The 24,102-nt window shown below is 56.5% G+C and overlaps 1 protein-coding gene across 2 annotated transcripts; it reads left to right on the top strand.

Moving 5' to 3' along the window:
• The first annotated feature begins 1,136 nt into the window (after nt 1–1,136).
• DNMT3B (DNA methyltransferase 3 beta) lies at nt 1,137–23,615 on the top strand. 2 transcript variants are annotated; one of them, XM_015647933.3, is made up of 21 exons: nt 1,137–1,785; nt 5,176–5,252; nt 5,679–5,959; nt 9,525–9,651; nt 10,308–10,408; nt 11,498–11,581; nt 12,043–12,243; nt 13,357–13,515; nt 14,257–14,364; nt 15,090–15,231; nt 15,453–15,581; nt 16,002–16,046; nt 16,378–16,457; nt 16,736–16,848; nt 17,229–17,412; nt 17,637–17,721; nt 18,294–18,439; nt 18,598–18,688; nt 18,903–19,051; nt 19,697–19,782; nt 20,668–23,615. In XM_015647933.3, the coding sequence occupies exons 3-21, from the start codon at nt 5,855–5,857 to the stop codon at nt 20,807–20,809; spliced, it is 2,277 nt and encodes a 758-aa protein (XP_015503419.1). In that variant the 5' UTR covers nt 1,137–1,785; nt 5,176–5,252; nt 5,679–5,854; the 3' UTR covers nt 20,810–23,615. The 2 variants fall into 2 exon arrangements, with proteins under 2 accessions (XP_015503419.1, XP_015503416.1); XM_015647930.3 differs by having other exon boundaries at nt 18,201–18,439.
• Nucleotides 23,616–24,102: the final 487 nt, after the last annotated feature.

Genomic DNA, 24,102 nt, shown 5'->3' with positions numbered 1-24,102 from the left:
GTTGCTCTTCAAACTGGGCAGAGGATCCATGTGCTCTACTTGAAAAGCTTCCTCAGCACTTGGAGAGTGCTACCTGTTGAAGGATCTTATTATGTATTCCCAAGAGATCGAATCCTGGGGTGTCGCCATCCTGTTCTCTGATGCCGTTATCTATGCCAAGCTCTCCCAGCCCTTTGCAGTTGCTCCCAGGTCAGCCTTGCAGCTGAAGGGGAACCTTGCTTACATTTGCCAGCCTGAGAAAGGCTTGGAAAAGGCAAGAGCCTATGAAGAAGCCAAAAGGGCTTTCACACAGCTGCTCAGAGCCCACCTGCTCTCTCGGTGTTCTGCCCACCCGCAGTGTCTGCCTTGGGCTGGAAGCACTAAGAGGACATCTCTGGACACAGTCTGAGGGATGCTGTGAGACCGCTTGGCTGCCCAGCTGATATTTCCAAGGAGTTCTATCCCCCTGGATAAATGAGATCTTTGAGACCAGGATTTCAGTTTCTTCTGCAGTTTAATGCCCCTTCCTCTCCCCATCACACTCCTCAGCTTTTGGTCCCAGGCAGGCGTTGCTGCAGGAGCAACTGGCTGCCAACCTTTTGTGCAAAGGTGGAGCAGGGCTGGGAGCTCCAGTGCTGGGCTCTGCCACACTCCTTCCTGCCTTGCAGCCACAGGCAAAACCCTCCCTCTCTCCAGTGGCTCCTCTGCTCCTGAGCAGGGACCATAATCCCTGACCCGGGCAGGCAGGAGCAGCTCTGGACCTGGCGTGGAGGGAGGGGGCTCTGTCGGCAGCCACCCCCTGGGAGCAGCGTTTCTCTTGATAAAAGTATATGTGCTTAGGAGGGTGGTTTGGGGAGGCCTCGTCACTTCAGATTAGGCTGTAGCAGGCGTATCCTGTTTTCTAGGAAAAAGAGGATTTTGTGGCCAGCTTTGTTAGAGAGGCATTGAAGATTTTTCTTTGTGTGCCTTGGCGTTTGAAGTTTGCAGGCGGGTAGCTGCAGACTTTCTAGATGTTCTGGGTACACGGATGACACTTATTTTTAACCTTATTTTTATTAGAGGTTTGTATCATGTGGGCCTGGCCAGCCCACAGGAAGGGCTAGAAACTTCTTGTAGGAGGGATAACATTTCCTATCTCTGTGTAAACAGCAATTCTCCCCAGATGGGAAGAGCTAGCCCAGCTGTAAGGCAGGCTGGGGCTGTATTCCCACATGTGGCAGCAGGATGAGGCTCTCCCACAGCAGGAACAGACCTTGATTCCAGCAGTCAGAGCCCTGCTGAGTGGCACAGCTCTCCCTGGACTCAGGAGAGGTGCCAGGGACAGGGGACAGGAGCCGTGGTGAGGAGTGACTGGCTGCTGAGAGCTGTGATGGAGCAGCACTGGTGGAGCTGGTGGAGAGGCAGGCAGCCAGCGCAGGGCTGGGGTGAGGGCTCAGACCATGAAGACACTCATGGAAGAGGAGGAGACATCCTGTGGGACGTGCTGCAATGGGGTCTTGCAGTGAAGAATGCTGTGCAGTGAGAATGGTATTACTGTGGGCTGGGAAAGAGCTGCTGAGCTGTGTGTGCATCAACATGGGCACCCCAAAGCCTGAATGCAGCAGGAGCATCGCCGCCAACTCCGGTGGAAAGAGAAGTTCCTCCTGCTCTCAGCCCCAGCTTGCGACTGTCCAAGCTGATTTAATGGTGCTGGTGCTCCTCCCTGCCTGCAAGAAGACCAAACAAGTGCTCAGCCATTACTGGGATGTGGGAATCTGGGACCCAAAAGATCCGGAGGTGACAAGGTTACACTGCTGCCAGCTGTAGGTAATGACACATATTTGCTCAATCGCTTTATTTGTGGAGGATCTCCATGGATACTGCTGTGATACACAGGTCCCAACTAAAACCTTTGGGGGCAGAGCAAAAGATGGGAGGTGGTGGCAGCTAGAGCAGAGCTCTGGGCAGGGAGTGGCATTGGTTTGCCTGGCCAGGGTGGCAAAGGAGAATTTTAGGAAGAAATTTGGAGTGTGAGAACTGGGTGGAGAGAGATGAACTGGGCAGACAGAGATGAACTGGGCATGGTGGCATACCCCAGGTGCACTTCAGAGAAGATACTGGCTGAGCAGCCTTCAGTGAAGAGAAGGATTCAGGGTTGGGAGTGAGGAGTTATGTGTGGAAGAGCTGGAATGGTTGCTGGGAAGCATGTGCAAAATGAGGAGTCACTTCCAATGTGAATGGATGTTGCCAGTCCTGACTGTGTCATAGTGACAGGGAATGGCTCCTTCAGCTGTTTGGTCACTGGCTCCATGAATTTGAGATGCCAGCCAGCCAAAGGAGCACAGTGAGACTGGGGGAATGGCTCTTGCTGGAATCACTTTTTGCAGAAGCTGGGCAGCCCAGCCTTGCTGCCGATGGGAGTTCCTCCATCCTGGGCAGGGATGTGGCCATGGCATGGTGTGTGGGGGACATGCTGCTTATGCCCAGGCATGGTGAGGGACCCCCAGCTTTCCCTTCCTGCTCACATGAGCCCTGGCCGTGCTGCCTGCTCCTTGCAGCTGCTCCAGCTCTGGAGTGGAGGAGCTTTGCCCACACAGCCGTGTTCCATCACTGGTCTATGCTGGAAAGCCACAGGACTGGTGGGAAGCAGTGAGGGAGCTGCTTTGATACTCTTCTGACAGAGGCTGCTGATGCCAGCCAGCCCTGGGTCAACAGGAGCTGCTGAGAGCGTGATGCAGGTACCTGGAATGTGTGGCAGGAGCCAGGATATAAAATCCTCTATAGAGGTACCTTGTTTCCTGTGAAATGACATACAAATCCTCTTGATTGAACAGAAATAAACTCTCAGCATCTCTCTGGTATGTGTAGCAAAGACAGGAAAAGGATCAGGCTTTGGCTCATCATCTGCCAGAGCTGCTTTGTCTGGTACCAGACCTTTCCCACAAGCAGTTTGCAGAGCCTTGCTCTCCTGAATAAAATGATAACTGAGGGGCAGAGAGAGAAAGAGGGCGTTTCGGCTGGCGGGAGATTGATGGCAGGTCAGCGAGGCCAACAGCAGCAGGAAGGTTTCCGTAGAAAGGGAGAGGAACCCGTGGATGCTGGAAGGGCTGATTCTACCCTCACAGTGCCCTGGAAACTCTCATGAGCCCAGCTCTCAAAAGCATTTCCCTTTCCTAAATCTGGAAAAACAAATGGGAGTAAAATATGTTTGCCTGTTTTAATCTACTTGCCCGAGCTGCAAATTTGTTTTAGGTTTATGTGGTGCATGTTTGTTTGAATGGTGACGTTTAGTATCCCCAAGGGCTTATTCAGAGTGGATTTCTCAGCTCCTCCTGTTCACTTGCAGAGCATTTTTTACATTTGCTGCCAAATTTTTCATGCTTGTGTTCTGCAGGGATGGAGGTGTGGTTTGGGGGAACCTGCCGTACAGGCCTGGGGCTGGTCCTGCAGATTTCAGACACTTTGGCTAACTAAGATTTCCTCCTGACCCTAAAAGCTCATTTCTATCACACCAGGATAATCATATTCCTTTTCTTACTGTTACACACTTTTTTCTGCTGAATCTAGAAGTAATAACAGGCGAGCAGGGAAGATTATACCCCACGTGGACTCCGGATGCTTTGTCTGGGGCAGGAGAGGCGCGGGCTGTGTCCCTGGCCCCGGCGCAGCCCTGCAAGTGTCTTGCCTCAGGACGGGAAAGGGAAAGAACAAACAAAAACTGAGTGTAAAACTTGTGAGGCTTTGTCTGCTCACGGTGCTCTGCGCGGGGCTGTGCTGCATGGGGCTGTGTGGGGCATGGTGCTGTTGGAAACCGGAGGGCAGAGCGGTGGCTCGGTGGGAGAGGGCTCTGCCCGGCCCCGCGGTGCCAAGGGAGTCTCCTCTGCCTCCGGAATTGAGCTGTGCGGGGCTCCAAGGGCCGAGCCCCGGAGAAATGATGAACCCTGGGGAATGCCGGGCAGTGGAGGCGATACCAGGACGCCGGCGGGTACCAGGGGGTGGGGAGCCCGGTAGGGTGTGAGACATCAGAGTAATGTGGAGCCCCCGGAGAGGGATGCTGAGCCCTGCGGAGGTGATGCAGAGCACCGGAGCAGGTACGCGGGGAGCCGAGGCAAGGGAGATATGGGGTGCTAGGCGGTGGTCCCGGGCGATGTGGGGCAGTGGATGGGACACATTGGGGCACCGGGGGGGTGTGGAGTCGCCGAGGGAAGGATGTGGCGCCCCGGGGAATGCGGGCCCTGGGGGAATGCGGGAGCCCGAGGGCTGCGCGCCCCACGGGCTTGGGGGGCCTGGCGGGTGCGGTGGCGGTGCGGGCCCCGCGCTCCCCTCCCCCGCCATGGGGCGGCGAAGGAGGAGGAGGAGGAGGAGGAGGAGGGGCTGCCCAGCACGGGCAGGGTTAAAGCGCCATGTAACCGGAGCGCGGGGCTGTCGGGGGCCGGCCGGGGCGCGGGCAGCGGCGAGCGGCGGCGCGGCCCCGCTGGACGGCGCGTCCCGCCGCGGCGCAGGTGAGCGCTGGACCGGGGGGACCGGAGGGTCCGAGCCGGAGCCCTGGCACATCCTCGTGGGCGGCTTTGTTGTCCGCGGCGGTGGCGGGGGACAATGAGGCGGGAGGGGAAGGCGGCACCGGGCGCACCGGAGCGCGGCGGCGGGAGCGCCCCGGCCGGTCTGGCGGCCCCGGTGTCCGGTAACCGGGAACTCGCGGCTTCGTCCCGAGGGCTTGGGCAGGGGATGGTGGGCCCCGCCGCCACTTGTTGCCGGCACTCGGCTTTGGGGCGTGTTGTGGAGATCGTCGGTCCCACAGCCTCGGGCATGGTCCCCTAAGTCCCCCTGGTCCCGCCCACCCCTCCGGTCCCGTTGCAACTTTCGGAGTTTCCCGCGGAGGCGCCGCGAGCCCCGGGGGCGCGTCCCGGGACTGTCACCACGGGGCCGGTGCGGGACCCCCCGCGACCCGCGGGGCCGGGCCGGGGCTGAGCCAGGGACTGCGGCGGGAGGGTCTCCTCGCTGATACGGCGAGTGATGGCTGCGGGGCCGGGGTGGATCGGGGGGGTCCGGTCCCCCTGCCCGGCTCGGTCGTCCCGGGCAGCGCCGCCTCCAGGCCGGGGGCACCGTGGGGAACTGCCGGGTACCGGGACACGGTGGCGCTGCTGCCCCGGGCCGAACACCTTTGTTTTCGGTTTTCGGTCGGGGATCTGACAGCGCATCTTCCCTCTCTGTTGGCAGGAAAAGAGATTCCCGGCCGCACCTCGGGCGCGAAGCTTCCCCGGGGCCGATCCGGAGGGACGGGGTGGCCGGAGCAGGTATCGACCGCAGGGCTCTATTGGCATCCGCCTCCTGCCGAGCCCGGGTGCCCTCCCTCCGGGGAGGACAGGTCTTCGGAGAAGGAGGAATGAACTCTTCGGAGCGGCCCCACCGTGGGGCACAAGTCCCGGGAAGCCGGGAGAGGGGAGCGGCGGGGGGACCCCTGGGCGAGTGGTTGTCCTGGGGCAAGAGGTGGTCCTGCACCGACCTCCCTCGGAACGGGAGAGGGCAAAGAAAGGGTGGCTGGAGCGTGCTGCCCTGAGCAGTATTAGTACTCTCCTGCCTCAGTTTCCAGTTTCCTAATTTTCAATCAACTGAGGAGTGAGGCCGGGTATCCCAGTCCCATCTCTGGGGCTGCACGGGCCTTGACGAGCGGCCATGGGGACAGCCAGGTGTCATTGTCATCTTTATGTCCTCTTGTTCAGGGGGAGAATGAAGCAGTGACGACTCCGGACAGAAGACTCGCCACCACTGAGCGGGACTCACCTGTGCACCAGAGCCACCACAGCCCCCAAAGCCTCCAGCCCTGCCCACAGCCCCCAGCTACTGCCCGCCGGCTGCCACTGCCCCACGCCGGGGGGCTCGGCGGGATCCCAGCGGGATGAACATGGTAAAGAGCCCGGAGCAGCTGGAGCAGCGGTTGGCGGGGATGGTGGCTGTCCGGGAGACGTCTCCAGCCTGGTCTGCAGTGGGAGAGGAGGGGCCGGTTTGTGTTTTGTTTCTTTTCTTTAACCCAGCTTTGCTTGAGAGGCAGCGGGGAGAGCCGGGGTGAGCGCCGAGGGCTGCGGGGGGAGCGGAGCGGGGCAGGAGGAAACCGGGGGAAATGGAGGGAAGTGCCGGAGCGGGAGAGCAGAGAGGCCAGGCACAGGAAGCGGGCAGGGGGAGCCTGCCCTTCGCCCCCTGCCCTTCCCAACGAACACATCTGCGAAATCGGCGCCTTTCTTACGGAACTGCCAACCCAGCAACTCCTTTCTTCCCAGGATTAGAAGAAAATGTATCTTTTTGGGAGACTTAAAGGCCATTAGTGTGCACGACAGCCCAGAGCCAGCCCGGCCATTAGGGTCCTTTATTTCTTTTTGTTATTCAAACAGGGCTTGGGCGATGGCTCCATCCCAGCCATGGGTAAAGCTCTTCCCTCCAGCTTTTGATATGCATGCCCCTGTCTGGAGGCAAAGTCCGAAAACTCCCCACCTCCTGGGGACATGCACCTGATAACAGGCCTGTTTTCCCAGCAAGGAAAACTGAAACCAGCCTGGGCCAGGCTGGAGGAGCAGCCCCGGGAGCAGGGGCAGGGATGCAGTCCAGAGCATGGCCCGGCCAGGTGAGCCCTGCCCACCCTGCCCTCTCTGCCAGGTGAGCCCAGCCGTTCTGCCCACTCTGCCTGCTCTGCCCACTCCACGGTGGCCGGCAGTCGTGGCCAGGCAGGGACCAGAACTCTCTCTAAGCAGTTAATACTGTGGCATGGTCTTTAACCAGTTTGGCAAATCTTAAAGAAACTGGTATTGCAAAATGAAGGCGGGCTGTGGAGTCAGCGAGTTCATTGTCTTCTCGGTGGGATTTGGCTGCAGGGCAGGTCCTGGTCACCAGGCAGTGCCACGGCTGCCACTGGTGTCCGGCTCTTGGGGAGCTTTCGGCAATGGAGCTGGAATTCTGCATTATTTGCCTCCTTATGGATTTTTGTCTGGAGTGCATGACTGTGGAGCAACCCGTGTGTTTGCAGGGTGCTGGGCAATGCAAAAACACTGCAGGGTTGGTCTCCTGTGAGCCAACACATGTGAGGGCAGTGCTCTGTTTCTTATTATTAATGCCCTGAGTGCACATGTTGGTGTTTCTGCAAGGGGAGGAGAGGACAAAGAACCAAGCCTTCCTCTTGAGCAGGAGGGGATGAGCTCACAAGGATGTGGCTCCTGCAGGGGAGCCTGGGCGAGCAGTGGGCAGCAGGATGGGCTCGTGTGGCTTCAGCACTTGGTGCAAACAGCAGGAAAAGGGATGGGAATTGCAGTCCTGCACAGGCTTAGGATTTTGGGAGAGGGATTTTGAACAAGCCCTTTGTGCCATGGTGTGCTGTTCCTTTTGTCAGGATGGTGATGGGATGTCCTCGAGTGATCCTGGGCAGTGCAGCTGGAGAAGGGCACGGACCAAGCAGGGAGCTGATGTACCTGTGCTCGCAGCAGGGCCTGTGGCCTGTACCATGGACCCGCAGAGCTGTCACCTGTGGGTCTCTGCTCTGCCAGCGAGCAGTTCCTTCCAAAGGGATAACCCTTTTTTCCCCACTTTATAGCTGGAATAAAGGCCATGTGGGAGCTCCCTAAGCACGTGGCAAAGCTGAGCTTGGGGCATCAGGTGTTCAGTCCTGGCTGTGTCCCTGGGGACACCTGGCCACACTGTCACCTTAGCTCTTCATCTCCCCAGTGCTAGACTGACAGGACACCCTTGCCTGGTGTGCTGGACATGAGGCAGTCCCAGGGCTGAGAAAGGAAAAGCCGTTTTGAAATGCAAGTTTGAACTTCTTGGACTCAGGTTCCTGACAAAGGAATGAATGTAGAGGTTGTCTGAGGGTCCCAGTGGAATTTTGTGGGTGCAGGTGTTTGGGAAGGCTGGGAGATTTCCTTGCCTGCTTCTGTTCTCCCTGAATCTTGCCTGCCTCATGCAGCTCCATCTCCTTGTTACCCTCTGGTTCAGATCACCCTCATGCTGGGAGAGCAGCATGCCTAACGCCTTCCTATAGGGATTCCCAAGGGACATTTACTTTTTTTGGTGAGTTTTTGCTGGTTTTGGTGTTAGCATTGCTGCCAGTCATGGCTGCTGCTGCTCTGCAGCATTGTGGGCTAGGGGAGGGGGTGCAGACCAGGAGGAGCTGACCCTGACCTGGCTGTGTTGTGGTGGATTGCTGCATCCTGGAGCATCTGGGGCCATGTGGGACCATCCGCCTGGGCCGGGGGCAGGCGGCGAGTCTGGGCAGCTCCCAGGAATTGTTTGTCGGGTCTGGGAGCAGATGTGCTGCAGCAGAGGGATTTCTGCACACACAGCTGGGGGGGGTTACGCAGTGTCTGGTGCCATTCCTCTCCTCCCTTTGTCGGGGGGGGAGGCAGTATGTGCACCGGGGTCTCTGCCTGAGGAGGTGGGCCCTGGATGGACACCTGTTTTCCTTTGTGTTTGAGTGTTACCAGGTTTTTAACTCTGCCCTCTGCATCCAAAAGATCGAACTCCAACTGGTCTTTGTTTGTCAGAGGTGCTGACAGATGATTTCAAAGCAGAAATCTCAATTGTTAGGGCAGTGGTTGGAGGCGATGCAGAACGAGAGTGACGCAGAAGGGGCGGTGGGCTGGAGCTGGGGTCTCACTGGGGCTGAGGGGGTGTTGCTTTGGCTTCCTAACACGGCTGTAGGTGGGCAAAGCCCTGCAATCTCCTCAGCTCTTGAGTTCCGTGCTGCTAAAATAAATGACTGTGCTGCTGAAGAGGCAAGTTGCAGCACAGACCCATAGCCCGGCAATGAGGCAGCACAGTTCATGGCGTCCGGGTGCCTCTGGGAGAGCTGGGAGCTTCCACTTCAGAAAACAGGAGCCAGGGAGGCTCAGAAAACAGGCCCAAGGGAAGGAAGGCAGCAAGCAAGGCCAGCCCCAGCCCTGCAGGGGGACACCAGGGCAGGGGGTGCTGGGGTGCTGTGGCACAGCCCCCTGCTCTGCCCCTTCACCCTGGGGCGGGGGAGCTGAGGCCAAGAGCGGGGGCAGGAGGAGTTTTCTCTCTCTGGGAGAGTTTAATGCAGGCTCCAGGACTTTGCCCCTCATGGCGGGCTGCCTGCTTGTCCTACTGCTGCGGGAACAGCCCACCCACCTCTGGGCTGGGCAGCCAGAATACAGGGGGCCTGGTGCCCCAGGGGTGGGCTGTCCCCAGGGCTGGGCTGTCCCCTGGTTTCTACAGGGTGGCCAGGAAAATGCAACTCCTCTCCAGACAGGGCCTGCCAGAGTGAGGTGGGGCTCGGCAGCTTTGAGCCAGCATACAGACATTGGGGGAAAACCTAGTATTTCCCTAAGGATAAGTGGGTTGTGTCTGGGATCTTTTTTAGATGGAGCTGGTTGGTTTTCAGGGCCACCACATTTGTGTGGAGGTTATGCCCTTTATTTCCCAGGACCTTTAGCTGCATCTCCAGTCAGACCCCTGTGCTGAAGGGCATGAAGTGAAAGCTGGCTCAAGGACCTCACTATGTTTTCTGTGCCCTCCCTGGGGCTTCCTTGCACCGCTGAATTTCCTTTCCATTCTGGCTTCTACAGGCGACCATGAAGAGGGACAAGAGCCACGGGCAGGATGAGGCAGACTGTAGGGCAAAGCTGATCCTCATCAACGGGGACAATGCACCTGGCGTTGTACTGGAGGCGAATGGGAAGCCCAGCAATCGAGGTGAGGGTCACCACGCTGAGCCCAGAGTGCTCCTAGGATGTGCAAGGATGCAGGGGGTTGGGGATCTCACAGCCTCTGTCCCAGAGCCATGCTGGGGGATGAAGTGCTGTGGCTGTGGCCAGAGTCCCTCCGTGACCCCACTGGATTTCTGTGATCCAGTAGCACGTGCAGGCCATGCTTGTGGAAATGGGTGCTTTACTGGGATGCTGGCTCTGCTCCTCAATGAGGAATGAGGAAAGCAGGGGAGCCCTTTCAGCCTGAGGGGTGCCATTGACCTGAGGGGCTGCATTGCTGTTCCTGGGATTCTCCAGTCAGCGTTCCCAAATCTCACCTCTTGGGATTTGAAGCCCTGAAGAGCTGGCATGTGGCTTCCTTGTGCCTCTGAGCTTTCAGGAATAAAGCAGTAGATCAGAATGTCCCCATGCTTGCTGCTACTCCCTCCCAGTTTTAGGGGCAGGTGGGTGATCTGGGGCATTGGTGCCACACTGGGGGAGCCCTCGGGGCACCATTTGTCTCTGTTCTCAGCCATGTTTCTCCGAGATGAGGTTTTGGTGTCTCCAAATCGTGATGTGCTGTGGGAGCAGTGGGAGGCTGGGGCATGCAGGGACACAGCCAGGTGGGCTTGCAGAGCCTGAGGCTGCTCTGTCTTTGCACAGATTCCAGAGGCCTGGGGCTGCTGCCCCTGAAGAAGGACAGCAATGGAGACCTTTCCAAGGAGGACCTGGCCTGGCCGCTCGATCTGGCGCCAGCGCAGAGGGTAAGCGAACACCTAGGGTGCTCTTTGGGGCTGTTCTGTTGGGGGGCATCTGGTGCCAGGATCCTCATTTCTTTCCCTCTGGGCTTCTTTTGTGCTCAGTGCTAGAGGAACAGTCAGTGATGGATGCAATACTCACCAGTTTAATATTTTACTTTTAAAATTCCTGCTTCTCATGATACCACAGCAGTAGGAGGGGGTGGTGTGGGATGCAGCAATGCCCATTGCATGTTGCAGCAGCCTAATAGTTATGCTGATAATTTCTTTAAAGTCTTGGCTGTATTGATAGACTGAAGCATCTTGTGCCTCCCACTGTTAGGGTGAGCTGCTGTGGGGCTGGACCCCAATTTCACCCACCCTCTTTTGTTGACGAGAGTGACAAACCTCCAGGGTCTGGACTTTTTTTTGCCTTCTGGCTGAATTGTTTTGAGATAGAATTAAACCCCAGGGTTGTAGATCTGCCTGAAATGAGGCAGCTTCCAAAAGAAAGAGCCGTAAGTCCAGTGGGTGAAAATTCAACTTTCCCAGTATGTTTAGTTTGAGGACTCTTCACGGCAAAATGTCATTTAATTTTAAACCTCTGTTATGCTGGATGCAGGAAACAAGTCTGGGCTGGAAAGGCTGCCCTGGATGCTGCTGCAGGGCTGGCTGTGGGAAAGAGCACCCACAGGAGTGTGAGAGCATCCAGGGTGTGTAAGTGGGACCATGCCTGGGATGGATGCTCTGCTGTGCTCTGTGGTTCTCCTGGCATCCCAGTCTTCCCAGCTGTGGCTCCTGATCTCTCTGTCATGTGGGTGCAGTAGGCTGCAGCAGTGGGGCTTGTGAGCCTTGCAGAGGTGCAGTGGAGGAGAAAGTTGCCCAAAGGGGCTCAGCACAAGGTGCCTCCAGCATCCATCTACCTTCTCTCACCTTCCCCAGGGCTCTGCCTGTGGTGCTCAGCCCCATGGGGCACAGACTGTCGGTGTCCCCCTGTGAGGAGGGCACCCATGCTGTGACAGCCCTCTGTGCTGGTAGCAGGTGCAGCCCTGGGGCAGTGCTGGGTGGGAGAGCAGCCTCAGGCAGAAGCCCACCACCCTCTGCCTCATGTTCCAGGCAGGGCGGACCCGGCATGAGATGCGGATCAAGGAACCACCACGCAGTGTGGAGACTCTCAGGGACCTGCCAACTCCTGTGCGGGTGAGGGTCTGGCAGGGCCAGGGCTTCTTCTCTGGGACTTCCCTGAGGCTTCCCTGGGGCTCCAGAGACCTGCACTGCTGCTGTGCCCTGGTCATGTATCTTCAGAGATGGTGCAGCCTCCTTGTGCCTCAGTTTCCCCTGTGAAGGGGGTGTGTTTATGCTGTATTTTGCCCCGGGGTGGATTTGGGACAGGAAAATGGGAGGAGGCAGTGGTGCACCATTTCCTCTGGGGCTGGCAGTAAAAGCAGAGCAGTTCTCCTGCAGATGGCCTCATTAAGGGCTCTCCTCTCTATTGATGGCTGCAGTGGTGCCCTCACTCCCTGGATCCCCCTCTCTGATCTGACTGCAGGGCATGGCACAGGGCTGGGTGTGATGTGGGGATGGGGGGTGATGTGGGGCAGGTCTCTGCTCCCCTGTGCCTCTCCCTGCTGCCCTCACTCTCCTCTGTCTCTGCCATGCAGAGCTCCAGGCGTCGCTCAGCCGTGCCCACACCCATGACCATGCCCGTGACCATCGACCTGACGGAGGAGGATTCCCAGGACTCATCCCGGAGCAGCAGCACACTCTCTGGTAGCAGCTCCCAGGAGGGGCAGAACAGCTCTGTTGAGCTGGGGGCAGAGGAGTCAGAGAGCAGAGACATGGGCATGGCGCTGGAGTACCAGGTACGGAGGGGCTGAACTCTGCTCCTGCACCCAGGAACACAAGAAACCTCTGTGACTTGTCCCAAAACAAACTGGAAACCTCAGTGCTGTTTCTCCTCCTCTGCATGTCTGGGGTGTGATGGTGCTGGGCTGTGTCCATCTATCAGGCTTGGATGCTTTGAGGACCAGCCCTGCCAAGCTGCCACTGGTGGCACACGTGGGCCCCCCGAGACACGCATGCGTGTGCCGTGTGCCGTGCCCTGCTGAGACAGGCAGTTGCATGTGCAGAAAACATTTCTGTCGGGGATGCTGGAGAGAATCAAAGCTGCTGGGGCTGCAGAGCGGGATTTGGCGCCTGCAGGCCACAGGGCATGGCCCCAGACTTGCAGGAATTAGGCAATTGCATCTTGCTGCATAATTAAGTACCTAATTGCAGAACAAACCTGGGAAGGAGGGCTCTGCAGGCAGAGAGGTGACTTTGCTCCCTGTGAGGTGCCTTGCTGTGCACACACCCAGCGTGGCCTGTGACGGGTCACACCAAGATTCTCAGCTCTTCTTTTTCTTCCGTTTTCACTCTGCCACATTTCCTGCTCTCTCTTGAAGGAACAAGAAGAGGGTGGGTGGGTGTCCTCTCCCTGGGGTGCAGCCACACAACACAGGCTGAGCTGTGAGTCCCGTGAAGTGGCTGCTCTGTGCCAAGGAGGAGCCTCATCTGCTGAGGGCACCCAGGGAACAACCTTGGTGCGAGGCTTCCCCGTGTTCGCAGAGACCCTGGGAGGGCAGGCAGGAGTGGACACGCACAGGCCCCGTGCCAGGTGGGCTGTGCAGGACGGAGCATGCACCACGCCGTGTGCCAGGCACGGGCTCAGCACGGGGCTGGCATGCACAGGCCTCCCCACCAAGCTTCAGCATGGATCAGGGCTGGGATCCAGTGCTCCTGGGGGAGAATGGCTTGGCCCTGTGCTTGAGGGAGGGGTTGCAGTTTCTGTAGATCACTGCACAGAGGTTCCACACGCATGGCACGCGTGGTGACGCACTGGGGCTGTCCCCTGTGCTCCAGGGCTCTCCGGTGCAGCTGCCCAGACAAAATGAGGAGTTTGTACTTTTGGCTGATCTGTTGTGTTGTGCTTTCAGGATGGGAAGGAATTTGGAATTGGGGAGCTCGTCTGGGGAAAGATCAAAGGTTTTTCCTGGTGGCCTGCGATCGTTGTCTCCCACAGAGCCACGGCCAAGCGCCAGGCAGTCTCGGGCATGCGGTGGGTGCAGTGGTTTGGAGACGGGAAGTTCTCGGAGGTAAGCCTGCTGCCCAGCCCTAAACACCCTTCCCTGCATGTTTCTGCCCCTCTTGAGGCTGGCTGTGGGGTATATGTGCTCCTGCAGCCTCCCAGGCCTCCCCGCCCAGTGTTAAGAATATCCAGGGCCTGTCAGGTTTTCATGGCTGTGATGTCTGTAATTAATGAGTGGTAGGTTGGTGACAGCATCCAGACATAGGGACATCTGCCTGGCCACTTCACAGGGTTTTGTCCATGCTCCAGGGCTTCCCCTGTCTGGTAAGGGATGTCCCCTCAGAGATTGATCACCCTCACAGAATCAGAGCATCCTGAGTTGGAAAGGACCCACAAGGATCTTTGAGTTGCGCTCTTTCCCTGCACAGGACAGCCCTAAAATCACACGATACGCCCAAGAGTGTCATCCAAACACTCCCTGAGCTCTGTCAGCCTCATGCCATGACCACTTGCCTGGGGAGCCTGTTCTAGTGCACAACCACAAACCTTTTCCTAATATCCAGTGAGGATGTCCAACCCCTCCCATGCTGCAGGCAGGAGGGAGGAAGTGCTGTGCTGGTGTCACGCCAGCAGTGCCGGCAGAGGGTGCAACCCACCCGTCCTTGTCACGCTGCTGCTCTTGGCAAAGCTGCCACTGGGCTTCCTGGTGTGGCCACAGTGCTGGAGCTGGGGACTGCACTGTGCTGGGGGGATATGGCCAAGCAGGGCTTTCCCATCTCACAGGTGGGATCTTGATGCTCTCTCTCAGGTTTCTGCAGACAAACTTGTGGGACTGATGGCCTTTAGGCAACATTTCAATTCCTCCACGTTCAACAAGCTGGTGTCCTACCGCCGTGCCATTTACCACGCCCTGGAGGTAACCAGCAGGGGTGGGTGGGTGGGTAAGTGAGGAGGTGCCAGCTGAACCAGCTGGGCTGGAGGGCCTGTGGGATGGGGTGCAGTAAAACCCTCCTTTCACTGCTGAGATAATTTTCAAGTGCAGCTGTGGGGCCAGACTCTGCTTATCCTGAGGGTTTAGGGGTAGCTGCTGCTGCTCCAGAGTCTCACTGTTCCAGACCCCCAGGCCAGGCTCCCTGTGAGGGCTTAGACGTGGCAGCATCATTGCAGCAGGGCCGTGCCAGGCTGGCCAGAGGTGTCCCAGGTCAGTGCTGGATGTGCTTTGAAGTCAGGGCTGGTGCTGAGCAGCCATGAATCCACTCCCCATCCAAGGGATACATCACATGTCAGCATATGGGGCTGCAGACCCACAGGCACCTCTTCTGCCTTTTCTTCCTGCCATTTGCTGAATTCCAGGGTGCAGAATCTGGGCAAGAGGTGTGTTTGGGCTGTCCCTGCTTCTGGCTCCATTGAGGTGGAGGACAGATGAGCTCATTGGAGGGATGGAGGCATCAGAGTGTCCCAGAGTGGGAATTGATCAGCTGCCACTGTCCTGGGGCCGCAAAGCCCCACGTGTGTGTGTGTGTGTGTGTGAGAGTGTGTTGGGTGGGGAGGGGACCTGGGATTGTGGCCCTGGCAGGTTGTGACTGCTCCCCTAATGGAGACCACCCTGTCACCCTGTCCCCTGCTGCCCATCCTCATCAGGTTGCCCGGAGCCGGTCGGGGAAGACATTTACAACTGGCCCCAGGGAGTCACTGGAGGAGCAGCTGAAGCCCATGATTGACTGGGCAATCACTGGCTTCAAACCCCTGGGGCTCAAGGGACTGCGGCCACCCAAAGGCTCAGGTGAGGTGGTGGCATTGGCTGGCTGGGGGCTGGTGGGGGCTGGCATGGGCAGGAGCCATCGGGCATGGGCAGTGGCTGAGCCTTGTACCATGTGTAGGGACCCCGGTGGCCAGGAAGGGTCCTGCTGTGCCTGGAGTGAGACCGGGCAGCAGGGCTTAGCAAAGAGGCGTTCTGGGACAATCCTGAGGCTGGAGGCTTAAGGAAGGTTCCTTTTCTTGCAGAGAATGGGGTGCTGAAGAATGGGACAGAGGAGGTGGTGTCCCTTGAACAGTGTCCCCCCACCAAGAGGCTGAAGACCTACCCCTGCAACAACAGCAAGGAGCAGCGAGTAGAAGAGGACCAGACCCGAGGTAATGAACAGAGAGAGCTGGGGAATGGCTTGGCCTGGGATGTGCACCCTGAGAGCACTGGGAAACCATTCTGGCAAGGGGCTTGGCTCTTCCCAGGGACCATGAGCCTGGTTTCTGAAGGCAAAAGCCTTTATGGTCTAGTGGTGCTGACTTGTGCCTTACAAGACACCAGCAAACCCAACTGCAAGACATGGGCTGGGCCCCACTAGTGGCTCAGCTTGGAGCATGACCATGTGCAGCTATGCTGAGCTCTAAATCTCCATCAGTAAAAGATGTGGGTTTTGCACCCAAATCTCTCAGCAAAGCTGGAGTAGTTCTAATTCAAGAAATAAGGCACCTGTAAGGAGAGTGCATTTAGAGTTTGTTACATAAGGAATAATAAATTCTTTTTTCCATTTTCTTCTTTTCAATTTTCTAAAGCGCAAATGGTTTCTGAAGCTACAAGCAACAGCGGGAAGCTGGAAGGTAAACACTGTCTCTGCTTGGAAGAGGTGTGAGGTGCTGGGGGTGCTCAGCAAGGGCCGTGGGTGCCTTTCTGCACCATGTAGGAGGGGGGAAGGTGCTGTGAGTGCAGGGTGCTGAGGTGAGGTGCAGGGTGAGAGGGTGCTCTGTGGATCCTCCCTGGGGAGCCACAGCCACATCTGGATAGAGTTCCTAGGTCAGGCCACATTTGGATGCAGTTCTCAGGGCAGGCTTTATCCAGACAGTTCCAAGGGGAGGCTCCAGCCTCTGCAGCCTGTGGTGTGGTGTAAGGAGTCCCTGCCCTGGGTTGAGCGTAGCTCTCTCTGTCCCACAGAGAGCTGTTTGTCCTGTGGGAGGAGGAACCCGGCCACCTTCCACCCACTGTTCAAGGGGGGCCTCTGCCAGACGTGCAGGGTAAGTGCTGCTGTGCTGGGGCTGAGTGGGAGCCTGGGGTCAGAGGATGGGGCTGGGGTCCAGCCAGTGCTGCTGGGACAAGGGCTGGCTGTGCCACGTCGTGGCCATGCTGTGTCTCCCGTGGGGCTGTCCCCCAGCATGTTCTCACCACCTGAAACAAGATGTATATCTCTGAGTTCTCATCGTGTACAGGGAATGGTGCAAATATGTGTTCTCCACCCTCTGAGCACAGCTCCTGATCCTATATCCTCCTCTGCTCCTGGATGTCCTTTTGCTAGGATAGATTCCTGGAGTACTTCTACATGTATGACGAAGATGGGTACCAGTCCTACTGCACCGTCTGCTGCGCAGGCAAGGAGCTGCTGCTCTGCAGCAACAGCAGCTGCTGCAGGTGAGCTCCATGTCTCTGCTCCTGGGGCTGAGGGCCTGGCATCATTCCCAGGGAGCTGCAGGAAGCAGGGTTCTCCATGAGTCTGGGCAGGGGCTGTGCTTCTCCCTAGCTGCCTGCCATGCAGCAGAGCCCAATGCAGCCTACCTGCACTTACTGAGCCTGGCATCACTTGAATAAGCCCTGTGGAGGTTGGCAGGAGATTTACCCATGCCTTGGTCACCAGCTTGTGTTAGCAGCCTTAAAAAACAGGGTACTGCCTGAAAAAATACTCTGTAAAATGGTGGGGGCTCCTGTGCATGGCAGGGGAGACTCCAGGAGAAGCTGGGGTGACCCAAAGGGGTTGCTGGGGTGACAAGCACAAGCTGTTGTGGTTTGGGCAGGTGCTTCTGTGTGGAGTGTCTGGAGGTGCTCGTGGGTCGAGGGTCGTCAGCCAGAGTGAAAGAGCAGGAGCCCTGGAACTGCTACATGTGCCAGCCCCAGCAGAACCACGGCGTGCTGCAGCGCCGGCAGGACTGGAACACTCGCCTGCAGGACTTCTTCACCAGTGACAAGGGACAGGAATATGTAAGGGCTGTGGGCAGGGAGCCCAGTGTGCTGGGATGTGGGGAAGAGGGTCAATGACCTGAACTTCCTCTTCCCTCTGCCTTGTCTTGTTCATCCACCCTTCCAAGGGTGCCAGGTTCTTGGTCCCGCAGATGCTGTCCTGAAGGTGGAGGTGCTGCATTCAGAGCCTTATGGGCCAATGCAGCACTGCCAGGGCTGGGGTTTCATGACTGTCTCCATTGCAGGCTGCACCCAAAATCTACCCAACAGTTCCTCCAGCAAAGAGGAGACCAATTCGAGTGCTCTCATTGTTCGATGGGGTCACAACAGGTGAGGCAGTAGGGGGGGAGCACTGCTGGGCAGGTCTTGGCACTGGGCCTTAGGAATGAGTCATTCCATGGGCTCAAACCTGTCTCTAAAAGTGTGGTGGGGAGGAGGGGCTGAAAGCAGGAAGATCCCCATCAGAAGAGAGATGAGGGCAGGGTCTTCCTTTTCTGCTGGACAGGGCTGTGGAGGAGGGAAGGGATTGAGAGAGGGCATGGAAGGGGAAGGGATGGAGGAGAGGGCATGTGTGGGCATCTCATAGGGGTGTTCCTGCTGTGCCAAGTGTGATCTGGGATGGCTGGTTCCCTGAGAAGCCAGAGCTGTGGGGACACCAGTAACCTGTACTCTGAAGTGCCTGAGTCCAACTGGTTTGGCTCAGTTCACTCAGCCCTGGCATTCTGCTTTCTGGAAGCAAATCTGCCTGGAGGAATGGGTCAAATAAAAGTTTACTCACCCTGAAGTGCTGTTTGACTACACCCACCTAGGACATCCTGGAGCATCCACATCGAGCGGTGCTGACGAAGGAGACTTGGAGCCTAAAGAGAGCAGTGCGACCTCAGACCTCTGTCCGTTGGCAGGGTACACGGTGCTGAAGGACTTGGGCATCCAAGTGGAGAAGTACATTGCCTCAGAGATCTGCGAGAACCCCATCGCCGCGGGCACCGTGCGGCCTGAGGGCAACATCACCTACGTGCACGATGTCAGGAACATAACCAAGAGAAATGTGAGCTCTGCTTCTGTGGGAGCCTGAGGGACATGGCACCATGGGGGCACGGCTCTCACCCCACCAGCTCTGGGACAGGCTTGTGCCCTGGCCCACTGGGGAGCAGAGACCTGTTTCTGTAGTGTCTCTTAACAGTCTGGATTGTCTGTTCTCTGCAGATTGAGGAGTGGGGTCCTTTTGACCTGGTGATCGGTGGAACCCCCTGTGACGATGTTTCTCTTGTCAATCCAACCAGGAAGGCGCTGTTTGGTAAGGCTGCTTTGCCTCTGCTGGACTGTATACCTTGGGATGTTCCTGGGGCATGGAGCCTCCCTACAGCCTGGGGGGAAGTGTTTCAGCCCCAAGCTGTATTGGTGGTGGGCTGTCTCCGTACCCATCTTGGCGAGGAGGGCAGCCAGGCCCCCTGGCCCCACAGCCCGTGTCCCAGCTGGTCCAAACCTGCTGCTCGGCTTTTTCCTCGCAGAAGGAACTGGGAGGCTGTTCTTCGAGTTCTACCACCTGCTCAACTACGCTCGTCCCAAGGCAGGCGAGGAGCGGCCCTTCTTCTGGATGTTTGAGAATGTGGTGGCCATGAGGATCAACGACAAGAGGGACATTTCCCGGTTTCTGGAGGTAGGGATTGCTGACAGCTGTGGGAAAGGCGTTGGAGCAGGTGACACTTGCTGGGCTGTGCAGGGTGTGCCGGGTGTGAGGGTCTGGCTATGGTTTCCTGTGGCCCTGGTGCTGGAAAACCCCTGCCTGGTGCACATGCCAAGGAATCAAGTTTAGTCTTGGCTCTGGATGCTCCCGTCTGGATTTCATCAGGTCAAACCCAAGCACTAGTCCTCTGGGGGAGGGGTTTTGCCAGCCTTGCAGAAAGCATCTGTTCCCAGCAATGCCTGTTATTTCTAGGGAGGGGGGGGTGGTCAGGGACTGGGAAGGAGTTTTAACTCTGTGGTAGCCAGGATGGATTGTGGGTCAGTAGGGACTGCTGGTGTAAAATCACCGCTGGAGGCTGACAATCCTGATCCTGGTCCATGGGAACCAGCACTGAGCATCCTGTGATGGTCAATAGCTGCTGGCCGTGGCCATGATCTGGGAGCTCATGTGGCCACCCAGGCTGTTCTCTGGTGTGAAACAGGGCTTGTGGGAGCTACATAATTCTGAGGATTTGCTGAAAACTTTTAAGTTCCTGCAGTACAGTGGGAAGGGCTGTCCATGCAGGAGAGAGTCAAACCAACATTCCCTCTAACTTTTTCCTTTCTTTTTGGTCCCTAGTGTAACCCAGTTATGATTGATGCTATCAAGATATCAGCTGCCCACCGAGCTCGTTACTTTTGGGGCAACCTCCCTGGGATGGACCGGTAATCAATCAGTCTGCTGTCCTCTTGGGCCTCTCACAGTAGTTTTGGTTTGTTTCGTAGTGCCTGTTCCTGTGGGCTTTTTGTCTCCCTGGCTCTAAGCCCAGCTCCTGGGAGTGAGCTCCCAAAGGGGCAGCTTCCCTGCAGGGATGTGCACATGATAATGCAGCTGCTGTGGCAAAGCATGAGTGCACCCTGCTCCACACTTCACACCCTGTAGCACCCTGAATTCATGGCAAAACACTACAGAAGGAGTGGGAGTAGATAAATCCAATTACAAGCAGTCCTGCACATCAAGTTTTTTCTCACATCAAGTGAGAAAAAAAACCTGGTTTTTTAGTTGGATGCTTCTGGCTAGTAAACAAGACTAGGGTTAAATAGTTTTCCTTGCTTATATTTAAATTGTCAGTATTTGTTGGAGTTAACACTGAGCTAATGGCATTTGAAAGTAAAATGACAATTCCAAGCCTTTGTGATGTGAAATGGCTCTTGGACTTGCATCTGGTTGTAAGGGAAGTGCCCAGCCCATGACTCAGAGCTACCCAGAGCTACTCAGTCCTATCTCCATGGAGTACCCCCAGGGCAATGCTTGCAGAGGTGTTGCTGAGAGGAGGCAGGCTGGATGCCCGGACACAGGAGCCTTGCCAGGAAATCCAACAAGGTGGAGGGCACTGAGGATGGTGGGAATTCACAGCCTGGCCCCATCCAGAGTGGTGACTCTGCTCAGGTCACATGGGGCTCCAATTGTGCTGGAGAGCTGAATCCCCTCCCCACAGGAGACTCCCGATGCTCATTGTCTTTGGGGCGGCCTGGGAGCGGTGCTACCCAAGGAAAGGGATTCCTGCTCCTGCTCTGCCTCACCTCCCCTTTCCTGCCTCTGCTCCACAGGATCTTTGGTTTCCCCCTGGCCTACACGGATGTCTCCAACATCAGCCGTGGGACTCGCCAGAAGCTGCTGGGGGGATCGTGGAGCGTCCCTGTCATCCGGCACCTCTTCTCCCCGCTCAAGGATTACTTTGCCTGTGATTAGCAAATGGAGCGTCCCTCGTCTCTCTGGTAAAGATGCACAGCACCGCTGCTGTGGCGGGAGAGGGACGGGCACGGCCACCGGACTGCCACAGCCCCGTCCCTCCCCGGCCACGTGCCGCGGGACGGCAGCCTGGCCTCGCCGGGAGAGCCGAGGAATGTCTGTAACCAAAGAACCTGGCAGGGTAACTTCTTTAAAGGGACTAACAGTGATATGTAGGAAATGATGGACAAAGCTTTAATTACCCAGCACACGAAGCTCTATGCATCACTGATGAGACGGGGAGCCTCATCCTCCAGAGCATTAACTATTCCGGTTTAGCCTGGAGCCGGGAAGTCACCGCTTGCTGAGCAGCCTGTGTGCAGGCAGCTGCCGGCGAGCTGCAGGCAAACCTGAACTACAGTGAATTGGTGCTTTTCCTAAACTAACAAAACCTCTTGAAGTAACTGCCAAAAAACCCCCAAACCGTAGCAGCAGGTGTAAGCGACCCTGCTCAGGTTACACACTGAACACAGGATCATACAAAAACCAAATTTTTTTTTTTCTTTTTTTTTGATAAAATTTAATTTTGTTGTTTTTTATGTCTATTGCTGCTTTAAGGCATTACATAAGAATGTGGAGATTCCTAGACCTGAATGTAGCTGAAACTGAACTGTGAGGTGATAGAATTACTTTTCTAGCTAGAACTAAAGAAATATGTTTGGTTGTAGTTTACAAATATTCACTACTTCCTTTCTAAGACATCTAAAACCTTTTCTTACATTTTAAAATCCTGCTGAATGGTTCAAAAGCTTACACAGTAACTGGAGCAGGGAGGATTTGGGCTCCAGGGCCTGTAAAGGAAGATGTTCTTGGAGCATCCATTTTCCAAATGAATGTGGTATGTCAGCAGGAAGAACAGTGTAATGGTCAATGGCACCCTCAAATCTCAGCACCCCAAATGTCATGTAGGATGTCGTGAACCCAAGCAGTGGTGGCAGGGAATTCCTTCCAGGGAAAATCCCACCCAACCCTTGTGGAGTGCAGGGACCAGCACTGTTCTCTCCTGTGCCTGTCTCATGCTGTGCACAGGGAATGGGACAGTGAGGCAGGAAAGCACTGCCACTGCTGGGGGGGTCTGCAGGCAGGGGGCTGTACCTCTCCTCCCCTGTGCTTCCATCTCCCTGTGTCTGCATCCCTGTGCACAGAGGTGGGATTGTGTGCCCAGCCCCAGCTTGGCAGCACCCTGGGGGCTCCTGGAGCTGTACCCCCAAACTGGAAGCTCCTGTGGGCACCACTGTACTCACTTGATTGCCTTCCTCTACTCTCCAGCTTTGCCAGAGTGATTATCATGCTGTCTATGCTGTCCTGGGCACGCTGAGCCTGTCGCCACCGGGAAGGTGCAGGTGCCTGTGTCCATTTCCACCAGGTTTTCCGTAGCCACTGGGCTACTGTTCCAGCAGGCATCTCTGGGGATTCTGAATTCCAATGCACATTTCAATGCACTGAAACCATTCCCCCTTTGGTCCCTCTGTCCTCCCCTACCTCTGCTGTTCACCTGTCACCTGGCTCTGGGAGAGCCCTCGGGCACCTTCTCAAAACTATTCAGGTTCAAACTGTGGGCCAGCCAACCCTCCACCCAATCAATGCTTGCTCTCTTGCAAGGTGCTGTACAGCATAACTGGGAAGAGCTTCTCTCCCAGCTCCTTCTACCTCTCTGGCACCCTTGTCCTTGTGGTGGAGGACAGCAGCCTCCCACCCTTTTGTGTGCAGTTTTCCTTCATAGCTCTGAGGACCATCTTCTCTTGGTCTCAAATCCAAGGATGTACTTGGGAATGGATAGCAAGGGAATCCCAGGTCATTTAAAGGCTTTTTTTCCCTGTTTTAACCTGGAGGTTACTCAAGAGAACTTGGGGGGGTTCATTCTTGCTCAAACCACACATGCCTTAGTTAAGAAAACCCTGGGAAAAGCCAAGCAGGCTGGTCCATGTCACTGCTGGCACATCCAATGCTTGACAAGTGCTTGGGGACATGTAGCACCCTCTTGTCACCAGCCCCTGGACTGGGAAGATTGCAGGGTGGGTTCTGTGCATGTTGGAGGGCTTTGGGAAGCCTTGGCATTGCCAGCACTGCTCCAGCTGCTTTTGGACTCCTTGCCAATGTGATCCTTATGTCCAGCTGGACCCCATCCACAACACTAATTCCTCATCCCAGGTCCTTGCAGGGGCTCAGGGTGACAGCCATCCTCTGGTCTGATGGGCTTGATTTTTCCAGGCTGGGCAAACACGTGCCCTCCACTCTGTGGCATCCCTGATCTTGCATACTCCAGATCTCACATCCTTTCCTATCTGATCAAAAGGAAAACAAATAGATGAGGGGAAAAAAAGAACTTGGGGAAAGTAAACAAAGATAAAAGAGGAATGAGAATTGTCTTGGCATTAAGCTCACTTGATGAGAATTGTAGTAGACAAGTCTTCCTTGAAATGTTTTTCCCTGTAAGAGCTGCCTTTTATTATGAGTTTATAAAATGTTGTTAAGGGAGGGGGATCTCAGAAATTCCTTTTTGATACTTTTTAAAGGTTTCTAACTCTCCCTGGTGCTATTTTTGTAGGTTAAGGATTTTTAATGTTGAACATGTTGCAGGTTTTTATACAATCTTTTAAAAATGAGAGAAATGTATAATTTTTTACACATTTCACGATTTTTTAACCTGGAGTGTGGAAACTCGCAACTCTGCCATGTCCACATGATTTCACTGGTTTCCATGTGGGGAAAATAATGTCGACAGTTTACCATTTATCATGTCTGATTAAAAGTGAATATTTCTGTATGGCTGGACAGTCTTATTGGGTAAATAAAGGGGGTTCACAGTGGGAGGAGGGGAACATCCAGGGAGCCCAGCTGCCCCTCTCCTGCTACCCCTGAGGTGATGCCAGTGACACCAAGGTGGCTGGTGCTGGTGTGCGAGGAGAGCTGGAGCTGCGCTGGGCTGTACCGGGTGTTCAGGGCCGGGTTGTGCCGGGTGTTCAGGGCCGGGTTGTGCCGGGTGTTCAGGCCCGGGCTGTGCTGAGGGTCGAGGCCGGACTGTGCCGGGTGTCCAGGGCCGGGCTCTGCCGGTACCCGCGGCCGGAGCGCTCCCGTCGCACCCTCGGGCTCGAGCCCAGCGCGACCCCTCGGGCACGCGGGACCCCCGGTGTGGGCGGGGCCAGCGGCTCGACCAATGGCAGGCGAGCCAGAAGGAGGAGTGGGCGTGGCATCTCCGTAGCAACGCAGCGGCTCGCCCCGCCCCCTGACAACCGCTCCCGCCCCGTGCCGGC

The sequence above is a fragment of the Parus major genome, chromosome 20, assembly GCF_001522545.3.
Source record: "Parus major isolate Abel chromosome 20, Parus_major1.1, whole genome shotgun sequence".
In the NCBI taxonomy this organism is placed as follows: Eukaryota; Metazoa; Chordata; class Aves; order Passeriformes; family Paridae; genus Parus; species Parus major.
Note: the sequence above shows the minus strand (reverse complement) of the source record. Positions and strands in the feature narration are given on the sequence as shown.

Bases quoted from the DNA above. Each gene is read 5' to 3' on its own strand.
- DNMT3B (XM_015647930.3), top strand. From the start codon at position 5,855: ATGAACATGGTAAAGAGCCCGGAGCAGCTGGAGCAGCGGTTGGCGGGG. The intron at 16,047-16,377 runs GTAAACACTGTC...TCTGTCCCACAG, and splicing joins CAACAGCGGGAAGCTGGAAG to AGAGCTGTTTGTCCTGTGGG. The intron at 16,849-17,228 runs GTGAGCTCCATG...TGGTTTGGGCAG, and splicing joins AGCAACAGCAGCTGCTGCAG to GTGCTTCTGTGTGGAGTGTC.